The sequence below is a fragment of the Pelobates fuscus genome, chromosome 7 (genome assembly GCF_036172605.1).
Source record: "Pelobates fuscus isolate aPelFus1 chromosome 7, aPelFus1.pri, whole genome shotgun sequence".
In the NCBI taxonomy this organism is placed as follows: domain Eukaryota; kingdom Metazoa; phylum Chordata; class Amphibia; order Anura; family Pelobatidae; genus Pelobates; species Pelobates fuscus.
The window spans coordinates 106541894-106565830 of record NC_086323.1 but is presented as its reverse complement, the minus strand read 5'-3'; the positions used below and the strand labels follow the sequence as shown (position 1 = coordinate 106565830).

The following is a 23937-nucleotide window of genomic DNA, read 5'->3' as shown; positions in this document are numbered from 1 at the left end:
TATTTGTGGGATTCTGTGCAGTGTTGCAGGAGCGGTCATGACCCGCCCCCCCCCCGCCCCCCCCCATAACCCTATTTTTGTTTTTTATAACAATAAAAAAGAAAATATGCAAACAAAATTAGATAATGGTATTATTTCAAAAACCTTACAAACTTTTACTAGGCCAGCTGAATTGGCGAAGCTCATTCTCATTTTACAGAATCATGTAAAATCTCTGGGAAATAAGTTTTATTATGCTCCAAATGTCTACAGTTCTCCACAGGTTTTTATTCCTTTTCCTTATTTACTAAGCTTTTTTTGATAACTGTAGCTAGATGATAATGAACAAGTAAATGAGGCACTTAGAAAATTAGATGAATAAATAAATAAGTGCAAAAAAAGCAGCACCTTAAAGTGCACTAGCCCAAAACACACTATATTAAATAAATAAAAGATAAAAGTTGCGCTGTACCTAAATGAACGATCATATTAAGGGGAAATAAAAATAATAAGAAATACCCTCTTCAAAGGTTACAAGAATGTGTGCAATTACATCTGCTTGCACCTTTAAAATAAATAAAGAAGAGCTCTATTTCTTGTTCTAACAAAATGTGTTTGAGAAAATTGCATTTAAAGTAATATTAAACTTTGCACAAAAAATGACTGTATGTTTGCTCTATGTGTGCCCCAGTCAATTAGCAGAGATAGTTACTGCTTGACTGGTCAAAGGATCAGTTTCTGTTGTGTTTAGATGTTGTCTCTATAGATGACCTGGTTAAGACCATCTCCATCAAATACATAACCCACCCTGGGTTTATATGCATGCCGTAAAAAGAAAATGACAGTTATTAAAAAAGAAAAGAAAACCAACCTGTATGTCACTTTACCATTCATTTTGGCAATTAATTGATCTCTTTAGCATTATAAATACAAATGTGTACAGTATTTGCAGTGTTAGTGCCGGCCTCCTAACCATCTCGATTTCTGAAGGAGAGTCCGACTTTAAGGCCTTAGCCTGCCGTTCCAACCAGAAAACTGTCCCCAGCAAGCACAGATGCACGTGCACTATGTTCAAGGCACTGAAACGGTGTTCCCTGCAGGGCCTGCCCTCATTAGGCTGGCCTGGCTGATTGTGCATTCACTCCTGGCTGACCTGCCAGTAATTTGGACAGACCTGCCCACTTTCCAGGTGGGCCCCTCAGATGGAGCCAGCTGCACAAATATTCTCTGGATGACAGAGTTGGGGGTTATGTTAGGGTGTCTCTAGTGAGGATTATCTTCAGGATCCCCCTGTATAAATAAAAATAAGAAAGTTGATTCATTCAAATTTTGGAAGCATAACTTACAGCCGAGGCAAGTGACTGCTATAATTGGATGCCAGGGTGACCAGACAACCTGGGGGACAATCAGTGACAATTGTTGGACTGCTTCACTAGCGAGGCAGCCAGCAATAGCACATTGACAGCTGATTCCAGCATGCAGTGTAGCAACACGAATCAGCTGTCAGCATAAGACCTCGAGGGCCTAAAAAGGCATGCTTCAACATCAATATAATCACGCTATGCCATTTTTTAAAAGAGTGTGGTAATGAAAAGGTTAACACAAGTATCTTGGTAAGTAAGAGCTTAAATATCTGTAAAATGTATATTCAGTAGTACATATGTGAAAAATAGGTAGGATTATTTGTTCACAGATGGAGGGGGTAATTTATGTGTTTATAGTATTGATAGTATTGATACCCTGACATACAGCAAATAGTGCTTAAATTGATTCTACAGTGTAAGGAATACAATGTTGTATTCCTAACACTATAGTTTCACCCCTCCCCCCAGAATGGAAAGAGTTAAAATGGTTATTCACCCGAGTTTAGCTCCGATCTCCATTGTCGATTTCTTCCTCCTTCTGACGCCTTTCGATGGGGAGGGGCTAACAGGCATGCATGGAGAATGCTGCGAGCGTATTAGGCCCTCCCAATATGAAAGCATTGCTTCAATGTAAAGCATGAGGACATCTAGAGGCAGTCTTAGTCCTGCAATTTCTCTAAAACTGCAATGGTTACATTGCAGGACTAAGGAGGACAGCAACACTGCACCCAGACCACTTCAACGAGCTGAAGTGATCAGGGTCCCTATAGTGTCCCTTTAAAATATATTTAGGCTTTAAAAAAAAAAAATATATGACATTCTGTTTTCTTAAGTAAAGGTCAGATAATAATATTGGAATATATTATAAGGACCACAAAAAATATTTAACAAGATAAGAATGATAAAATACAGGGGGCAAACAACTAAAATCATACAAGCAGCAAAGTTATCATAGAAGTTGTACTGCACACTTATTAACTAAATTGTTACAACAAAGATAACATTTGAAAATTGCTTTGGAATTACATTACAAATGCATTCTATCTGAGAGTCACATTTGTGCTGTACAAATCATGTTTGCATGCCACTATTAAAAGTCTAGTTCTGTTCAACATGTAAAAGCAACTGTGCAAAGCCTTCTGGGATTGTTCTCTAGCTCTGAATGATTTGAAACAGAGTTAAGAGTCGTCAATTAAAGGCTTTTCAAAGTGTCAATCGTGGTGACTACCAATTGGCAAGGATAATCCGATAAAAAACAGGGCTGTGAGGGATTGAAAGTGCATATGCAGGCATTCTGCCAAGTGTTTGAGAATGGAAGGCGCAGAGATAAGAAAATAGGGGAGTGGGCGTGGGGAAAGAGACAGACAGAGAGATAGGGAGAGTGGTGGGGGTTTGGAAAGGAGGTGTGGAAAGAGCTTTCAGAAGAATACAATGTGGGAGAAATGACAAAAAAAAAAAGAATCGTAGAGAAGATTAAATAGAATAGTATGTGGTTCTCATGTTTCGCATTATACTACAAACCATTATCTACTAGCAGACACTTTGTCACCTGTAAAGTTCCTTTAATAAATGTAAACAGAAAATCAGGTGCTGACTCACAGATCAGGAATGTGTTCATCTACCTGTGTTTGTAGATTAGGTTTTATAAACTTATGCTGGCTATGGGTTGTAGGTAGAAAAAAAGCTACAAGCCAATGATCTAAAATATGTAATGTACCTCGTGGGCAAAACAAAAGCTCCAGCAGGGAGAAATATCTATGTGGGAGAGCAAATCTATAATAAAAAGCACTTCATAAAAGGTGAAGATTTTTGACTGACACACTAAAAGTTTTATTCGTTAAACCTAGGCTGGAGTTTTATAACTCTGGTATTTTGGCTAAATGTTAATATGATAAGTTATGTCCACTCACAAGTGAAAATAAAGTATTTTTATTCAAACAATGATTGTAACAGTGTAAGTGCATGGGGATGTAATAAACTATTTGTTGCCTGATTAACAGCACTGGTCTGTTGCTGGACTAATAATGAGGATTTAGGCAACATATCCATTACTACTATCTTTTTACCCATATTAGGGTTAATGGACTGTTTTTGCATGCTATATTTTTCAGAATATTAAATAAACACCATAGTCACCAGAACAACTACAGCTTATGGTATTTATTCTGGTGAGTAGAATCATTTGCAGTAAACACTGACTTTTCTGAGAAAATGCAGTGTTTACATTACAGCCTGTTGATAACTCCACTAGCAACTCCTCAGATGGCTGCTAGAGGTGCTTCCTGGGGCAGTGCTACACATCGTGCAGTACTGCCATACAGTGTCTCCACCCGCTGCATGCAGACACTGACCTTTTCTTATAGAGATGCATTGATTCAATGAATCTCTGAGGAGATGCTGATTGGCCAGGGCTGTGTTTGACTAATGCTGGTCCTTTCCCTAATCTGCCTCCTTGACAGTCTCAGCCAATCATATGGGGAAGCATAGTGATTGGCTCAGTCCACAACTTCTGATTATGTCAGCAGACAGCAGGCAGATAGAGAATGAGTCTCAATATGGCTATCACATCATGGGATAAATTGTGCAGTCCATATTTGGCTCATCTTGCCTGTATATATTGAGTTACAGGAGTAATAAAAGTATGTGCTCTGTATTATTCATTGTAGGACTATTGTAACTATCTAAGCTGTCACTGACATAGCCAAACTTAGGGATGTGTAGCTAGACAATAGCTCCAACAATATCCAGTTATCGTACTCCTATGCCATAATTTGAAAGATGTACATAAAGGTCAAGAAGTAATTCTTTAAAAAAAAAACAACAAAAAAAAACATGTAATTACAATGTAGCAACATAAAAGTAGTACAGAAAAAAAATATTTCTAACAAGGAACAAATGCATATTTATAGTCAGAAGACATCTCCCAAGTAGACAGACACATATAGGCAGTATCCCAAATCTGACACAGCTAACAGATGACTAAAACAAGTTCCTTTATATTACATGGTCGCTTCATGTCCCTGAAGATTACCACTACATGGAAAAGGAATGGTTAAGTAGTTAAGAAGACAAGATGAACACTCGCATGAAGAACAAGAATCATTCAGCAACATTATTACAAAGTCAAGTAGAAAAGAATTAACAATATAAATAAAAAGAAAGAAAAATTAACATGATTGCTTTTTATACTACATGTAACCTCAAATCAATAATTAAATGGCACAGAATAGAAGTTTTATAATGTCTTATATAGCAATATAAAAGCATATAAATATGTGATCTATTCTGATGCAATCACATCTATGAAAACAAATGGGTTATGGGAGTTAAACGGATATGCTTATAAAGCATGCGTGCACACTATACTGCATGTCCAAGTCTGGTAACTGCGATTAGATCAATCAAAAAGCACAGCTCATCTCCTTGCTAGAAAATTAAGTGAAGATCCTTATCAAGGTGCTAACATTCTCGCTTGCCTCATGTTTTAAAGATGGGCTAGTTAGACTGAGAATATAAAATATCCGCACCGCTTACGTGCATGTGAAAATGATAATAAAAAAAGTGCCCAATGGGTGAGTTTATACGCATTTATTAATTTTCCATTGTCTATATGGCATCCTTATCAAGAGTCCTACAGGAAAATAATATTTACACAGGAAAGAAATGACGAAACAGTAAACAATGAGAGAAAAACGAAGACAGTGTGAATCACATTAGCTTAATGCCCATGCTTAGATAAAGGATTTTTGATGACAGGCATGGGCAAATGCAGTGTTGGCTCCGGGGAGTACATCTGCCCATTCCCTCCCTCTCACTTAGAATTTGATGTCTAAGCAATGGTTATCCATTCATTTTTTGTTTTTTTTTATACTCAGCACCTTTTTATCACCCATACACGTTTCCCTTGTTCAATGTGAATGGGTGCTCAAAACACGAATCCTAACCTAAGACTCTGACGCCCTCCTCTTGAGGCAGGTAAGAACTGCAGAATCGTATTAACTCGTTTATGTATTTTAAACTGTGGTCGAGATGTGTGTTTAAGGGGGTTGTTAGTCTATAAACTAAAAGAGTGTTTTAAAGTTCTATGTGATATTCGTTAATATTAATAATAGGCCAGCATATTCTGCCTTGCTGTGCAATGGGTGGTCAAACAAACAAGAAACTGTAACAGAACAAGTCGGATATACAACAAAATGTGCAAACGCCCCTGCTTTGATGAGCTTACAATTTATTCTGTCTGTAATATTCTGTCTGTAATGAGAGCATACCCAGGATTAGTTTGTCAGATAAAGGTAATACCACTTTTAGTTTCATGTAAGTTTATTAATTGGTATTGACTACTAGACAATTATTTATAACCCAACGAGATTAAGGAAGGCGGTTTTTCCTGGAAAACTCTGAGGACCAAAACCCCTACAGTGCATTGCAGTGGTTATGGTGCCAAGTGTGTCTTAACAATGTAAGGAATCAAACCATTTAGTAATGGTTTTACGAATTAACTGCGGTCTGTTGGGCTCTTCTCCCTGTCTCCTCAAATCTTTGTAATAAGCCTGACGGTGCCAAGCGCACTGTAGTGGTTATAGTGATTGGAGTGTTCCTTTAATAACTAGGTATTATAAAGTTTTCAAAATGTACTAAAGGAAGTAATGAAACAGATTTGACCAAATAATTTATTTCAATTATACGGATTAAAAGAAAGAATAATCTAAAACCTAAATATGTTGATAAACCTTGTTTAAACAGTGTAGTCTTTCAGAAACATTGCTTTTTATTTATTTATGTATAGTCACCCATGATGTACTTGTTATGATATGCAAATTTGAAGTAAGTAAGCAATGCTCAGTAGAGGCTACATGCTGTGAGTGCTTTGTGTTTCTCTGACCAAACCCCACGTAGGCTGTTGAACCTTTTTTCTTTCTACCTGTATGTGTCTAGTATGGAAAATCTACAAATAGGCGAACATGAATAGAACAATTTGATATTATCCTATCATTGCCTGCATTTATTTTCTGCATACTGTGTGGTACTCTTCTAGTATAATTCTCCATACATTATATTTCACTTCCATTAAACTTCTCTCTGCCATTTCAATGAAGTGGTATGTGTGCAGTGGTACTGCCATTTTAACCATGCAATATAAAGCATTAGTTTTGTAGAAACTGCAATGTTTACATTACGAGGTTAAATCCACCTCTAGTGACTGTCTTCATGACAGCCACTAGAGGCACCTCCTCTCCAATGACCAAGAGAAACTCGCGTAAGGTTGCACTTAATTAAATGCTTTCCTAAAAGACGCATTTGGATGTGCGTGCGGGCAGGATTGGTAATCGCCTCGAGACTTAGATGATGTTACAAGAGGTGCAGCCAGCATCATCAAGCATGTATTGGCACTGGGAAAAAATACACCTTTTTTTTCCTGTATTTTTTCCTGGAAATGAGGGGGGAGGGACTTCAAACTAATCTGCAACTAGGGCACTATAGTGTTTGGAGTACAGCGTTGCATCCTTACTGTTACACTGTTCCTTTAAATTATGAAAGAAGAAAGCGAAAATGTGGTAGTGAATAATGCAGCAACCTTTTGCATGACTGAGTGTCGTATAATCTATACGCTGTGCTAGACAAATTGCTAACAAACGTGGTGATAAAAAAATTATTTGATGTTTTCTTAATCCGACCTTCCTGGTTTTTACTGTTAGCCCATAGGCATTCCATTAACACTGCAGTAAAAATGCATCTAATTGTGTGTAGACGGCCTGTCCCACAATGTAGATGCATCCTATAACTCCTAACCCGTGTGATTGTACACTAGGATTTGTGGAATGGAGTCATTTTGTTTGCAGGGGCCACTTGTACCATTTTACTTATTAACCATTTTGATTATGAAGACTCTGGTGCTGTTGACCTTCTTTCCTATAGCCACCTGGGAGGGAACAGGCCAGCCAGACATGGTTTAACCTGTGAGATAGTTAGATCTGTAGATCTGTTGTGCTTTGATATGCAAATCAGTTACACAAACACACAGCATATTAGCATGACATTTTATTAAACTGCTATGAGTTACAGATTTCATAAAAAAAATGTACAGACTTGTTGGAACCACCATCCGTTATGGTCCTTTCCCTATCCTTTTCCATGTTTATTTATTAGGAAAAGCAGGTAAAATTGTGAGCAGTTTGCCACCAGGTTAGGAATAGGAACAAGTTGAAAAATCTTGCTTCACATGGTGCCTTTTATTTTGATTTTCTGTATGCAGAAAATATGTTTGTTTGTTTGTTTTGTTTTTTAACCCCTTAAGGACCAAACTTCTGGAATAAAAGGGAATCATGACATGTCACACATGTCATGTGTCCTTAAGGGGTTAAAGCAGCATATTGGGCTGTGTTATTCATGGCAATCCTAGGAATGTATGCGTACAGCAGACAATGTCTCTTGGGCATAAATAGCCACAAGTACCTGTCTATAGATGGATAAGCCTTTAAGACTGATGGTTTAGTGCCTGTCTACTTGAGAATGAGTACCTGTCCTGAAGACATGTGTATGCTATTGACTATATGAGCTGAGTATTGCCGATTCATCAGAGAGACTTTTCCAATAAAAAGTAAGGAAGTGTCCAATCCTCGATTTTGATGCCTAATTAATTTGTTAACCTTGACTACCATTGTGACTGCCTATTCTCCATCTAGTACACTAAAGATCTGGACTCACAATCCAGGGTCTGCCCTGCAACACACCACAAAAGCCCAGTGAGATGTGTGTACCAAATCCAAGGATATGCATTACTTATAAAAACTTGTGAAACCTCAACAAGATTCCATCTAGAACTTGTTCTGTAAGATGATCCAGACCAGCAGCTATTTTACCATTAGTTCATGTCATATAGCAGAATATTAAGCTATAAGAACATATTGGAACCTTTACTGCACAAAATGAAATTTGTGCTTACAACACTTTTTCTATGTGAAAGCAGGCTCTGCATAAAACCAGCACAGAAAATTCTCACCAAACCTGAATGAACACATATTGCAGACAATTAAAAGGGTCAAAAGCATTTGATAGAGCCATAACCCTTTGATATACGTGATAAAATGATATACCATCTGGGCAATGGAAAGAAATGATTCATAATTTTGAAACAAGCGGGGCTGTCTTCAGTGTTGCAAACCTCTAAAACTACTTCAAATTCCGACTGTTTCCTCTTTTATACATTCCTTATCTTCTTTCTTGCTGTCCTCTTTAATCACTCTCTCATTCTTGTTTGTACTTTCTGAGCCTGTTCTGATGACAGGAGAGCTTGGCTGTGATGGACAGTTTAAAGAGATGCAATAAACAGATTCAGGAGTATTTGGGTCATGCTTGGTGAAGGAACGTGAGCCGAGAATCTTGAGTGTTGAAACAGACTATTACTGAACAAAACCTGATTGAGCAAGGTTACAAAAACGAGTACACGAAGCTCACGGCATAGAAATTATTATTTTTTTTCACACTATTATTAGATGTAGTTTGTGAAGGGTATATCTAGAAATTCATCATACTCATCTATCTATTTGTAAAAGATATGACAACTCTAAAAGACTTCATTATGAAATTTCTTACATATGATTTCTTGATGTCAGCTCAAAACCTATCTAATATATCTTGATATAAGTTAGAGGGAGAGAAATGAAGGTTACACGTTTGACACATACCACTATGTAGGAATCATAAGGAATATTTTTTATGTGAATCTGCTTCTTTTGAGATCAGCGTAACTGATGAACAAAGTAACAGTTATTCCTCTTTGCAAGCCATACTGTCCCCATGTGTCTGCACTATCGGTACAGAGGTATAGTGGATTTTTTTCAGTAAGCAAGCGTGCTGCCTAGAAGGTCATGTATATAATGGGTTTACCTTTATATTTGCATTAAAGGAACACTTTAGTGTTAGGAATGCAAAGTTGTATTCCTAACACTAAAGTGTCCCTCTGCTCCATGCCCCCCATCCATGAAAGGATTAAAAAAACAAAAAACTTTTTTTAACTAACCTGATTCCAGTGCCGAGGTCCTTTGTGTGCGCATTAGATCTTCCCCATAGGAAAGCACTAAACCAATGTTTTCCTATGAGGTTTTGCTTGATGGTGGATGCAAAGTCAAACTTCATTAAATGACAGGAAGCACCTCTAGTGGCTGTCTGGTAGACATACACTAGAGGCAGTCTAAGTACTGCAATGTAAACATGCTTTAAAACTGCAAAGTTTTACATTGTAGTGCTAAGAGGGACATGGGCATTGCACCCAGAAAGCCTCAATGAGATGAAGTGGCCTGGGTGCCCATAGTGTCCCTTTAAACAGACATTTCAGTTAGCAACATGCATGCATATATGCATTTCGGAGTACTTTACCTAAATAAATATCTAGATATGTTATGCCTAAATCCAGATGTACGATTAGTACAAATAAGCAACCCTTAGCTAAACATTTGCCCCAATTGACACTTGCTTTCCCCGGATGTAAATATGAGGCCATGCGTGTGCATGCACAGTATAAGCTCTGTAGATGTTCCCTTCCACTGGAACACATTTTTTACTCATTCCTATATACAAAGTAATGCACCAACTCAAGATGGACTAATACATATTAGCCACATCCTGGTATGAATGGATGTTACTAGAGAAAATCTGAACTCCAGAAAAGTTTATTTATTTATATAATACACGCAGATGAGTGGTAAAAGAGAAAACACTGGATTTTGGATTTAAGAACACCATCTAGTTGGATTTGAGAATTTCAGATCTAGGCTTTTACCACAAGTTTTTAAATACTTGCTACAAGCTTGGCAGACATTACCTTCTAGAACACAGTAGTATGACTGAATTACACCGCTGTGATTTGGTTCAGTGATGTGTGCAGAGGCCAACTGCTCCTCCTGTTGAACCAGCTACGTAGGACACTAAAAGCCTGTGGACAATTAACTCGCATTTTGAAGCTTATGATAAGACAAATGACCTTGCTTAATATGTATACTGGTGGTTGTACAGGTTTTTTCAATACATACATCTAGTTCTGCAAGTAAAACTTTCCCAGTTTTTAACTTTAGTTTCCATTACAACAGAAAACAGACTGCTGACTATCATAGCAATTCACAGGTATTGTCATATACAATAGTGCAACAAGAGTTTGCAATGTCTTGCACTCATATTTTCAAATAAATAAAGGAACACTCCAAGAACTATATCCTCTACATCCCTCGGTACAAGTTATGGTGTCAGATTTCAATTCGTTTTAGCATGCTTGACAACTTACACCGGTCCTGCCAGGTGTCCATGCTGACAACTGACACATCAAGTCAGATTGAGTCGGATTACTCTGCAGAACAAAGCAGGACCATGCAGGATCATACTCAACTGCTAGGAGCATCAGCTGAGTACTCTCAGTCAGTGAGTACTGTTCTGCATCAGCCATCCTTTATTCTACATAGACATCGTCTTCTCCTGCGCTGTGCTGGACTGGATGTGGTGCACTGACGACCCAGGTAAGTTGTCAAACCATGCTATAATGATTTGACATTTTATTATGAGACAGCACCAGTCCAGGGCATTCATGGCACCATAACCATTACAAAGGACAGTGATGGTAATGGTATTTTAGTTTTTCTTTAAAGGAACACTATTGTGTCAGGAATAAAAACATGTATTCCTAATACTAGTGTTAATCTACCTGTTTAGGTGATCAAACCCTCTCTGCGGAGTTAAAAGTTGAGGACTTGAGACTTGTTACGGCTGGTACCACCTCGATGGCTAAGACCATCAATCTTGATGATGTCAGCCAATCTAATGTTTTCCCATAGGAAAGCATTATCAGGCTATTGCGCATTAACAGCAAAATGCTGCGCTGCGCCAATCAGCATCTCCTTGTATCAATGCATCTGTACAGATATGCATCTGTATGAGGAACGTTCAGCACATTGTGCAGTACTAACCCAGGATGTACTTCTATTGGCCATCTGAGTGACTGCCACTACAGGTATTTTCTCTGCCATTTCTCTTTACAATGAAAAGCCTACAGGGACATGCTATAGACACCAACACCACTACAGTAAGCTATAGTGGTTCTAATGTCCCTTTAGTGCATTTAAACTACTGTTCAGCTGCTGCCTGGCGTGTCCCTTCAAGACAGATAACCAAAAGAGCATAATGGGTTTATGGTTAGGAAATACCACACTAGAATAGGTGGGAAATAATATATGGCTTTTTGAATTTTGCACTGTATAGAAAATATAAAAAAAAAAGTTAACCAATGAATTTTTAAACAGGAATATGGTAATATATTGATCTGTGGCCAAACTATTCCATGATAATGATTAAACAAACACCTCACATATAAAGATGCACTGACGTACACCTATTATCCACCCTTTAGTGTTGGGTGTCATACTCGAAAATGCATAGGTTATGTAACATCAACTATTGTACGTTCCTTCCCTATGTGTTAGGTGAGTGCACCACTGTAGAGGAAATAGCCCACTGTGCGCACTTTACTGTATACTTGTGGTTACACTTACCCCCATATCCATTTGTGCTTGCTTCTGCACTGTTTGTTTCTAGGTGCTATGACCATACATCCCCCTATTATTGTTTTTATTTTGATTTATTTTTTGCTGCTACAGTTTCTGTTGTTCTTTCTTTTCTTTCTTTTCTAGTTTTAACTTCCACATTTATTTCTATTATTGCTGAGCTTCTCTACTTGTCCTTAAATTGTCTGACTCCTTTGTCTTGGCATAACTTGCATTAATCAGCATTGTCTAATAAATACTGCTGCCATCCCCTATCCTTCTGACTATTTCCCCTAATTTAAGATCTCCCTCTTGAATAACGTTACTGGGCAGTAATCTATGGTTTATTTAACCATGAACTCGCCTACTACACGAAGCAGTTAGATGCCCATCAACGTTTCTAACAATGCTATCAGAATCATCAATCAACTTTAACAGTGAATTTATTCACATTTATCCCTGTATAAATAAGTGTTGCATAACAGAAAATGGATAAAATCATATGAAACCAAATGATTATGCTAAACACACACTACACAAGATATTGAGAATAAATAAAAGTTGTAAGAACTGATTAGAACCAATTTGTGACCCATGTAACCCAAACAAAGCAGGTGTCAGTTATGTGTTCAACTAATTGACTAATATTTCTAGAATCCAAAATTTGTCTCCTACCCGTTCCCATTTCCTCTCCTGATTGAGTAGGATGATGACCAGTTTTGGATGCATCTGGTAGCCATCTTCACTAAACGACAGATTCCGACCTTCAAATGTCACGTTGATCAAATATCTGAAACAAAAACAAAAAAAGCACCATGTAAATGCAAGGGATGACTTCTGATTCTTTTTAATGATGTCATGACACTTGCAGACATGAAAAAGTGTACAAAGCAATAAGAAGAGTTTCAATAATTTTATTACTGATCAAGGAACTTGCTGAACAGATGCATCTCAATTTTCTGGGGTAAGACCCTCAAAGCTCATAAAAATAGCAGACACTCTATCACTGTATTCGGAAAGCTAAATAAGGAATACATTACTCCTACCCATATGTTTTAATAGATTGTAGTGATGTAATGCTGTATTTAAATAGAGTTTTAATAACAAGTGGTTCACCATAATTTCACACATTTTTTAACAGATTTGTCAACTAGGAAAGCGTAATAAAAAAGATTGAAACAGCGTACTATGTAGAGTGAATTGAACATAAATATAGAGTTTAGTACATTGTAGTTCACCCAAGCCATCATATAGACAGTATTGTTGGCACACTTACATGGATCCCTTAGTTGCCATATTTGTTCTCTAAATCTGTGATATCTAATGACTGTGATGTGACTATGATGCAGAGAAGGCATGTTACCAATTTGTGCCCTCCTTTCATTCTTCACATAGTGATGGTTAGTGGGGCAAAATAAATTCAAGGTTCAAGGGCCCCCTGTCTAATCCCGGGCTTTAGGAAGCAGCCTAGGGTTCTATTATGGTTAATCCTGCTCTGCTATGATGACATGATGATGTGTGACTTAGCATACTTTGCTCTGTAATTCTCCCATTAAACTGTAGTAGCTCCTATAACATTATGCCATGTCTGGCTTTTTTATGGAACAGGAGAAGCCATTTTATTTGCTGAGTTTAATCACTAATGTGACTGCTTCAATCTAGTAGTACTGAGGAAGAATTGATGACGGTCTCTAGTGGTGCTCTGAGAAGCCACAGACATCGCAGTGGTACAGATCTGGATTCCAAACTGTCATGTTTTATTTTTGCATGATGTATATTATTTGAACACACAAAAAAAAGCCTTGCACCAACCTTAGTCCCACTTCAAAGAGAATGCGTTGAGGCACATAAAGATGTACATTTCTGGAAAAGCACAGCACTGCACTTTCTCATTCAAGTGAGTTGCTCACAATATCTTATTCAATTGGGGAAAACAAAGGTAACTCTGGAAGCAATTCTTATATGTTGTCAACATTATTGAACATACTCCTATGTTCGATATGATACATTATCGAACATACTCCTGTGTGATGATATACATACATACATGCTCATTGCTCACTGCTCAGTATTTCTCCCATAACAATCTGTGGGAGGGCCAGGACAGGCTGGGGAGTTCAGCAATTTACTGGTTGAAGTAGACATTACTTAAATAGGATCGAAGCCAAGAGATTTGCTGTAAAAAGGAAAAGGGAGCATACCTTTATAATTTTTTATCTTATTTTTTTTAAGTTTTCATATGTTATATTGCTTTATTATTATCACTGATTTTCACAGTTTAGACAGCAGGTCTATTTATTTGTTCGGGAAATAATTTTGTCCCCAGTTGTAATTTGTACTGTTTATGCCACAGCATTCAAATCAGTTCAGTGTACTTCCAGATGCAGATATTGGATAAACAATTTTTCAGCCAAATTTCCAACAATCATGCCTTTAATATATATACAAACTGCAGTATCTTTTACATTCCATTTAGGCTATTTACTCAGCTTTTACTACACAGGTGCAATTTTAGATATAGTGTATTTTCTTATTTGTGTTTTATTTAGAATTACTTTGGTTAGGATTTATTAATGTTGTATGACATAGTAGTTTAAAGGGACACTATAGTCACCAAAACAACTACAGCTTAATGTAGTTGTTCTGGTGAGTATAATAGTTCCCTTCAGGCTTTTTTCATGTAAACACTGTCTTTTCAGAGAAAAGGCAGTGTTTACATTGCCTCTAGGGACACCTCCAAGTGGCCACTCCTTAGATGGCCACTGGAGGTGCTTCCTGGGTCAGTGCTGCCATAAAAGCAGCACTAACATTCAGCATTCCCACGCTCTGCATGGAGACGCAGAATTTTCCTCATAGAGATGTATTGATTCAATGCATCGCTATGTTGATGTCTTGATTGCCCGAAACGGCATTTGACCCTGCCCCTGTGCCGATTTGAGCCAATCCAATGCTTTTCCTATGGGAAAGCATTGGATTGGCAAAAAATCTGCCATTTTGATGATGCCACAAAGGGGGGGGGGGGGCAGAGCCAGCACCAGCGGACCCGCGCTGCACTGGAAATAAGGTGAGTTTTAAACTTTTATAGGGGGAGTAAGAGGGGGCAAGCCACCTTGATGGTGGGTTAAACACTATAGGGTCAGGAATACATGTTTATTTTTCTGACCCTATAGTGTTCCTTTAAATCATTTGAAGGGATACTAAATATGTGGTTAATAGAGTCAATGTTGCATAAATATACACATAAGCTTTATTTTGATTGTGAAATACAAAAATAAACAAATGCCTAGAATGCATTAGGTATCCTTTAGCTTTAGCTGAAGTTAATGAACATGGACTTAAGATGGCTGACAGACAATTTTGCAAGCTGTTTCAAATGATGCTACCTGCCTCATATGACACACACGGCATCCCACAATGCATGCTAACAAGGCATCTCGGCTTTAAGTGCAGATACGTAACATTCAAGCATCCCACAATGCAAAGCTACATTGCAGGCACTTGCATAATATCTGGAAGCCATCTTTGCAGTTTTCTCTGAAAATCCAACATTGACACCTTTATACTTTGTAACCAAATAACGGTATATCATTATCTACATTTTTGGTAACTAAACACAATGTATAGAAACAAACTGGAAGGATTACAAAATGGGAATTAGTTATGTTTGTTTGGAAGTAGTCTCCTTAAATAGAAAGGAACCAAAGAAACCATAAAGGACATTTGTGTTTTGCCATGCACAGTACAATTTATTCAGAAATAAGGGTATACTATGTCATCCATAGTCATACATTAAGGGGTTAACAATTTTAACAGAGTGTAATTTCAAAAGCATAAAGGATAGTGTTACCATGGAAACATCTACCCACAGACTGTGAGATGCAGAATGTAGGAAAAATAGAGGAGTGAAGATGTAGGAAAGCTGCCCGTGGATGTCACGGTCCAGCGATCAAACCAAAGGAAGCTTCAGAGGGACAAAACTATAAAAAGCTATGAAGTCATTGTGTGTTATTTCAACAATAGAAACTCCACCGAAAAACAATCATACTGGCACTGAATGAGAACGAAGGTCTTATAGTAACGCAGCCGTGCATGCAAAGTGAATGCTTTTTGATGATCTGTAATAATGTAAAGCTTAGCTAAACCTTCCATTGACCCCCTCCAAATTTCAAACTGAAGGAAATGCTGAAAATGTGGAGAAGACCACAAACCAGTCAGTATCTTGCAGAACAATATTCGTCATCGGTGCTCAGCATTTACACCGTTATTTCTCACCTAACCGACTACAATATCAGCAAGACTTCAGATACAATTGTAATTTGTATTTATTTAAGGAATCATTAGTGTTCTTTGTGATCCTACAAATATGCAGGAAGATGCACATAAAAAGCCATCCGAAAGTTCTAAAGATGGAGCAGTCACCATGGCAACAATTACTCCTAATCCTCAGAGTCTATTTACCGATGCTGTTCCGGAGACACTTAGATAGTATTATATTTGACTTCCGCTGCAGCTTGACTGTGGGCTCCCAGCACAATTAATTACATTTTACTTTTGCAGGGATTCAAGCTGAGGTTGCTTAATAAAAAGGAGTTTACAATTTATACGCGACTTTACAATTGCATTAAAAAGGTTCATATTGTTCTTTTTAAAAGCTCCCAGTAGCATTTTGGTAAGTCAGTTCACATCAGAAAAGTCACTACAGCATAAATATATTAAGATATGTATTAAAATATAAAATGCTATTCTCCCATGAGCCTTTGTGTTTCGTTATTTTAAAGTGGAATGAAAGAAAATGTTCATTTTGGGGAAGCAAAAAAATGCTCATTGACCTCTCACTACAACTACATTTATATAATTTACTGAAATAAATTCCACTTATCGTCGATTCCACTCCAGCCCCAGTGTTCTGGTTTGTTTGTTTGGGGGAAATGATATGCTAAATACTTTTATACATTAGACAATTATGTTTTGTTTCTCGAGCACACCATGATTTTTCTATTTCACTTTAGGTAATAATATGAATCTAATAAATATTGACATGTGTAAGAACAATTTGTACGCAGGTTTTGGCTATTCAAAATCAAGAGTGATGTTGTTGTCTTGTATTTTGTTATGTACAACACAGGAAGTGGAACAGCACTTTTAAGTAAATATGTTAAGAGATCAAGGGCTGGTTTGCATGCTTGTTGCCATCTTTTCCTAACCAGTCAGTAATTTCTCAAATGGCTTTTGTTAACGTTAGTAATTGCTGTCTCTTTGCATACTACAAATCACAACTGTGAACAGCAGGAAATGATGGGCTGCCGAAGATTTTAATTTCTGATTTCCAAGCTAAATTGTAAAAATCACCTGGTGTTATTGGACTTACAACTACACCTGGTTTATTTAGGTGTAGAGAGGAAAAGACAAGTTAACAACTGCAAACTCACAAACACGGCTGAAACGATTGTCCTGGGTTGCTGTTTCACTTGTGCAGAGCGAACTGGATTTTGGTTCCAGACTGCCCTTATGGGTAGGATGAGTCTTAAATGCAAATATAGGTTGTTTTTGCCCATTCTGAGAGTTCTCATGTTCTCTGTTTTTGTTGCATTTGCAAAATAGTAAACATTAACTGATGGTGGTATCAGTGGAGGCAGGATGGACCAAGGTAACCTGTAGGTAATTGATAGCTGCACAGATTAAGCAGCTTTTGGATATTAACGATGCTTAATGGCTACTTTTAACCATAGAGCATGGAAAGTAGCCAATAAATGTTAAGAGCTGATTCTATGAATCCAGTATGTGGGTATACGTAGGACTAGAAATAGGAGCCTGTTTTTTTTTAAGTTGACAATCAATTTGACAGTCAGTACGAGTAAAAGTCTGGTAAGGTAGTTAGTTAGGAGTGGGTAGTCATACTATTAGTATTAAGTGAAAGTCAGGGACCAGGGAATGAGTCGTAAAACTTAGATTTTTTTTTGTGGTAGTTGGGAGTCATTAAAGGCTGAATATCAATATGTGGATAGATGTACTGAGAGTGGGAGAGTATAAGGATTGTAGTAGTAGTGTAGGAGTCTAGTGATAGTGAAAATGTTGTGAAAGGATATTCAAATTATGGCATGTTATTTACATCAGCAGTGGTTAAAGAGTATGAGAAGGGTTGGAGAAGGAAGTGATAGTTAAGATCATGAAGGAGAGGGCATTACAAGTAGTCAGTGGGTAGTATTATTAATGTATAGAGGTAGCAGAAATTAAAGAATAGAGGGTAGGAGTGAGTAGTGAAAGCATTACATTGTCCTGGATGAGTGGGTACTGTACATTTTAGGGGACAACTGTAAAGGGAGTAGAGGAGGGTAGTGGAGGTTTTAGTGAAAAGTGTGTTGGTAGTGGTCATACAAGTGGATAGTCGTAATGATAAAGGATATCAGTAGTGCTAGGTTAAACAGCAGTGGCTATCATGTGGGTTAGTTTTGGTAACAATGTTAGTGAAAAAAAGAATAGTGGTAGTAGGTGTAAAGGGAAACATGAACTTTGGGATAATAATGAATAGAGGTAGAGGTTTGGACTCATATAAACATGATATCAGTTGGAATATGTGTGGTCAGTGGTATTAGACACCAGTGAGGATAGGGTCAAGGTAGCATTAATGTAGAGTGACAGATGAAAAATATAGAGTGAAAGGAGTAGGGAACAAGGCATCCTTAGGTCTTAAAGGACTAGAGTAGTCATGACAGTGTGCATGCTGTCTTTCTAAACAGTTCCTTCTGGATTCCATCTGTAAATTAACACCTAAATGTGGGGTTACATGTCAAAGTGTTACTAAAATAAATTACACATGCATATCAATATGGCTTACATTTTCTCATGTCTACTCCCTGAAAAAACTACCTGATAAGGATAGTAGGAAATTCAATTATTATTTTTTTTTCATACACATAACATGGAAATGGGCTAGTAAAATTTGTATTCCAGTCTAGCACTTTTTTTCTGATTGGTACAGTTGTCCAATATTATTCAAGGAGTGTACTACACTTGGGATATGATGGATGAGAGTCAATAAATAGAACTGTGGATTAAATATGGAATGTCATAAGATCTCTAAGAATATACTAGATCTCAGATCATGGACAATCTTTGAAGGGACACTCCACTGCCAAATACAAAATAAATAAAAATCACTGCTTAATACATATACCCCAAATGGAAACTTGCATGCATTTAATTATGCATTTTTCAATGGGGGTAGATCTAAAAACAGCTCGCAAAACCTGCAGATCTCTTGTCTGCTGCCTTTGCAAACACTCCCCTTCTAACACCGCCCAGACTTTCTGTGGCTGTCTAATCACAGACATCTCAAAGCAGCTGGGGTCTAGAGTGTCCCTTTAACTTTTTGTGTATATTGTACTGTCCTTTTACCCAATTTTACAGTGCTGCAGACTTTGTTGTCATTTTATAAATGTTAGTAATAATAATAAATGGTTCGTCAGATCTTTGATAGCGGTTTTTGTATTTCTTGTATGCAATACAGAGCGGAATTCTGGTAGTAAATTATAATAAAATTGTAACAATAAGGTTTTAAGCACTGTTAGGTAAAAGCACCTTAAAAAAAATACATTTGCCATTACATTAATCAACAATGTACTAGAGAGAAATGCATAGGAAAGTCACCAGCCAAACTAAAATAAATATCTAATCATTCATTCAATAAGCAATTAACTAAACAGTGTGGATGTTCTTTTTGAATTCAATTCCTAAAGTATATCAAGCCAAATTTATTTTTGCAATAGTTATGTGCATTTTTTTTTTTTTTACTTTAACAAACGAAATCTTAATACATTATGTCAACCTCTGTTGCAAATTAGTAGCAATGCTAAATAGGACAGTGCTTCATAAATTCAAGAACCCTCTCTTCATTTACCCATATAACCTATCTGCGGGTCACCAAGAATTGAATTGATTTCCATGATCTATTTCCAGGAACAGATCAATGGTGGAAGAAGCTAATGTGCTTAGGTTAGCACTGGACCAGATCATAATATTCGTGATTCATTCACTTAAAGGGGTACTCCAGAGTGAAGCTTTTAACCCTCATTTCAAATACTACATAATCTCTCCATACAAATAAAAGCATTCTAATTGTGAATGCACAGTACAGCCTGCCCAAGCTTCACATTATTTAAGAAAAAATGCTGCACAGTCTGACTAAAGAGGACTTGATGCATCAAAAGCTGCAAAAATACACTTTTATTTTGATCGTAGCTTATTTTAAGCCTTTATTAGGCAAATGGCCTACAACTAGCCTCAGCCTAACCCATGGCAACCACTTTAACTCTGCCCCCTTAGCCAAGCTCCCTCTTTTCACAAAACAATTTCCTTATTTAAAGTATTCTGAGTAACTTACTCAGTCCAGCCAATGGGAGATTAGAGTGCACTGAGTTGATGACATCACTATACCCCATAACCTCACTGTCCTCTAAAAAAAAAAAAGAGGATTGTGATTTCCTGTGGAGGTGGAGTCAACTCAGCAGAGCTTAGCTCTTATTTATATTTCTCTGGCTTACCTACTATCTTGTGAAAAAAGAGAGACTGCTTAGATGGGCCGGGGTGTCCTGCAGGATGCAACCCTACACCCACTTCAGTCAAGAGTGCCCATGTACCCCCATCCCATTATAAGTAGTCAGCCAGTTCATTGGTTGACAGCAATCAGTTCACACTCTCAGCCAATGAGCCTAAAAAGGAGCTGTGAATTATAAGCAGGGAGTGGATCCTGTCCGGCAGAGGTAAAAAGTCAAACCATTCTAAAATAGACTGACTACGTACACAAGGCAGGCAACCAGGGACCTCCTGGCACCATTACCACTACAGCATGCTGTGGCAGTTATGCTTACTTTCCTCCCCCCCCTTCTTTATATGTTCACAGATGCTATTATTGATTGCTCTTGCTGGTCCTTTTTTATCTTATCCACTTAGCATATTCTAAATTACCCGCAGAGCTGTCCTTATGAACAACCTTATGTGATTTTCATCAGTTCCGCTTTTATTTTTGTAGTTCCTACACTGTTTGCTATATGTCCTTATTCGACAAAGCTATATGTGCACATATGGTATTTTTTTTTTTTTGTAGACTGTAGCATTGCCTGTTAAATATCTTTAATAAATAATCTATTTAAAAATAAAAAAATAAATATATATGCCTAAATTATTTAACTCACACTGACTCAAGATACATTTAAAAGAATTTGTAACTGCTTAACTAGTGGAAATTTGACATTAACACCGAGCCAAGTCCCTTCTGGAGTCAATTTGGATTCCGATCATGGCACTCTAGATAACCATGAAGATGGTCAGCAAATAGTGGATTCCCTGTGCACTACTACACTTACCGCAGTTGCTGAAAATTACCCAGTGTGTTAACAAAGCTATAAATGTGGCCTTAATAGCTTTAATTAATAATTCTCTAAAGGAAGAATTGTAAACGGTACATTTGATACATCATAAGACACATCATTAAAATTTCTAAGCCTGTCCACAGCAAAGCAAGATCGTATAGGTAGGTATATAGAACAGCACACATGTTATAGTAAACCACTCTGTACAAAGAAAAGACAAAAACAAAATATTTTCTTTCAATTAGATTTAAGGGAACACTATAGTGCCAGCAGAAATGTATGGAATATTTAGTTTATTACGTGAGAGTAGCTTGCTAATCATATAATAGATAATACACTACATTATGCATCATACTGTATCGTTTGTTTCAGTTTAAATCATGGTACCTCAAAACCCAGGTATAAGTTCAAAATCCCATAATATAGGACATAGCTTATTCAGCTCTTCGTACCTATCTATTTGGGGTCCATCAAAGCTTTGATATGGTTTGGCTGTTTAATCATTTACCCACATCTGTCAAGATGGAGGAGGGGGATAGATACAAAATTGTACTTCAATCTCTACTTTGTAATTCTGGATATGTGTCCCTTTTATGTTCCCACATACTGCCATATTTTGTTGAATAGTGTTACCTATGCTTGTCTTCAGTAATTTGAAGGAAACAAAACGATGTATTGCAGATTGTTTTATCTTACTAAATAGGTTAATTTATTCCTTTTTAAACCAATCGAACACAAGGGGGCAAAGCAGTTCCTTTGCAAGGAGCATACGCGTTCTTTTGATCACCCCTTTTTTTATGCAGTTCATAATTGTTGCAGAATGGGGCAATTTACATGTGTTTGCAGCAATCCTGACTTGTTTAATTTGTTTTAAACTGTACAACATTAGAGATCTTAAGCATATAAGCATCTATACATTCATTATTTCAAATATCTGGAAAAAGCAGTTTTTCTCTACTTGTTGGATCGCTGATTTTATGTAAGAGATAACCTTCGATTTTGTAAAAGATTGATAATCAAAGTATAACAATACTATAGTCAACATTTACATGTAACAACCTACCCTAGCCTAAATGTACCACGGGAAAATTTTCTAGCATGCAAACATGGTGTAAACACTGTGGTTACAGTTGTGCTCAAAAGTTTGCATATCCTTGGAGAATATATGTACCATTTTTAAAGAAAACATGAGTGAGCAGCCAAAATAAATTTATTTTATTTCTTAAGGGATTTATATTCAACTATAGGTTATACCAGAATGGCACAATCATAAAACAAACCATGGCAACAAAGAAAAAAAAAATAACCCCTGTTCAAAAGTCTGCATACCCTTGTATTGCCCCCTTTAGCATCAATGACAGCGTGCAGTCTTTTGTTGACTATGAGGCCCCTAACTCTTGCAGGCGGTAAAGCTGCCCATTCGTCATGGCAAAATGCCTCCAGGTCATGCAAAGTCTTTGGTCATCTTGCATGAACCACACATTTGAGGTCTCCCCAGAGTTGCTCAATAATATTAAGGCTAGGTGACTGTGATGGCCACTCCAGAACTTCATCTTTTTCTGCTGTAACCAGTGGAGAGTAAACTTGGCCTTGTGCTTAGAGTCATTGCCATGCTGAAAAGTCCAAGAGCATCCCATGAGCATCATTCGTGCAGAAGAATGCAAATTTCTGACAGTATTTTCTAATAACATGCAGCATTCATCTTGCCATCAATCTTCACAAGATTCCCTATGCCTTTAGAGCTCATGTACCCCCAAAACATCAGTAAGCCACCAACATTCTTCACAGTGGGGATGGTATTCTTTTCACTATAGGTCTTGTTGGTCCCTCTCCAAACATAGCGCCTATGGTTGTGACAATAATGTTCTATTTTGGTCTTATCGCTTCAAATTACAGTCTGCCAGAAGTTGTGAGGCATGTCAAGGTGTTGTCAGGCGTATTTTAACTTGGCTTTTCTGTGGCACTGGCGCAGTAAAGGCTTCTTTCTGGCAATTCGGCCATGCAGCTTTTGTTCAAGTATCGTCATATTGTGCTCCTTGAAACAACCACACTATCTTTTTCCAGAGCAGCCTGTATTTCTCCTGAGGTTACCTATGGGTTCTTCTTTGTATCCCGAACAATTCTTCTGGCAGTTGTGGCTGAAATCATTCTTGGTCTACCTGACCATGGCTTGGGATTAAGAGGTCCCCGAATTTTCCACTTCTTAATAGGTGCTTAAACAGTACTGACTGACATTTTAAAGGTTTTGGATATCTTTTTATATCCTTTTCCATCTTCATAAAGTTCCATTATCTTGTTACGCAGGTCTCTTGACAGTTCTTTTCTGCTCCCCATGGCTCAGTATCTAGCCTGCTCAGTGCATCCACATGAGAGCTAACAAACCCATTGATATACAGACACTATTTATACACAGACACTAATTGCAATTTAAAAAGCCACATGTGTGGGAAATTAACCTTTAATTGCCATTTTTACATGTGTGTCACCTTGTGTGCCTGTAACAAGGCCAACCATTCAAGGGTATGTAAACTTTTGATCAGGGCCATTTGGGTGATTTCTGTTATCATTAAGATTTAAAAAGGAGCCCAACAACTATTTGATAATAAATGGCTTCATATGATCATTATCCTTCAATAAAAGCATTTGTTTTGCATGATCAGTCATATTTTCAAAATCAATGCCAAAATTTCACAATTTCTT

General features: G+C 37.4%; 1 protein-coding gene across 1 annotated transcript in view; it reads right to left on the bottom strand.

Annotated features, from left to right (window-relative positions):
- Positions 1-23937, bottom strand: part of GRIN2B (glutamate ionotropic receptor NMDA type subunit 2B) — a 527768-nt gene that overhangs the window by 104108 nt on the left and 399723 nt on the right. The window contains exon 5 of the mRNA XM_063426354.1: positions 12545-12659. Within this exon, the coding sequence (XP_063282424.1) occupies positions 12545-12659 (115 nt within the window). The remainder of the gene's footprint in view (positions 1-12544; positions 12660-23937) is intronic.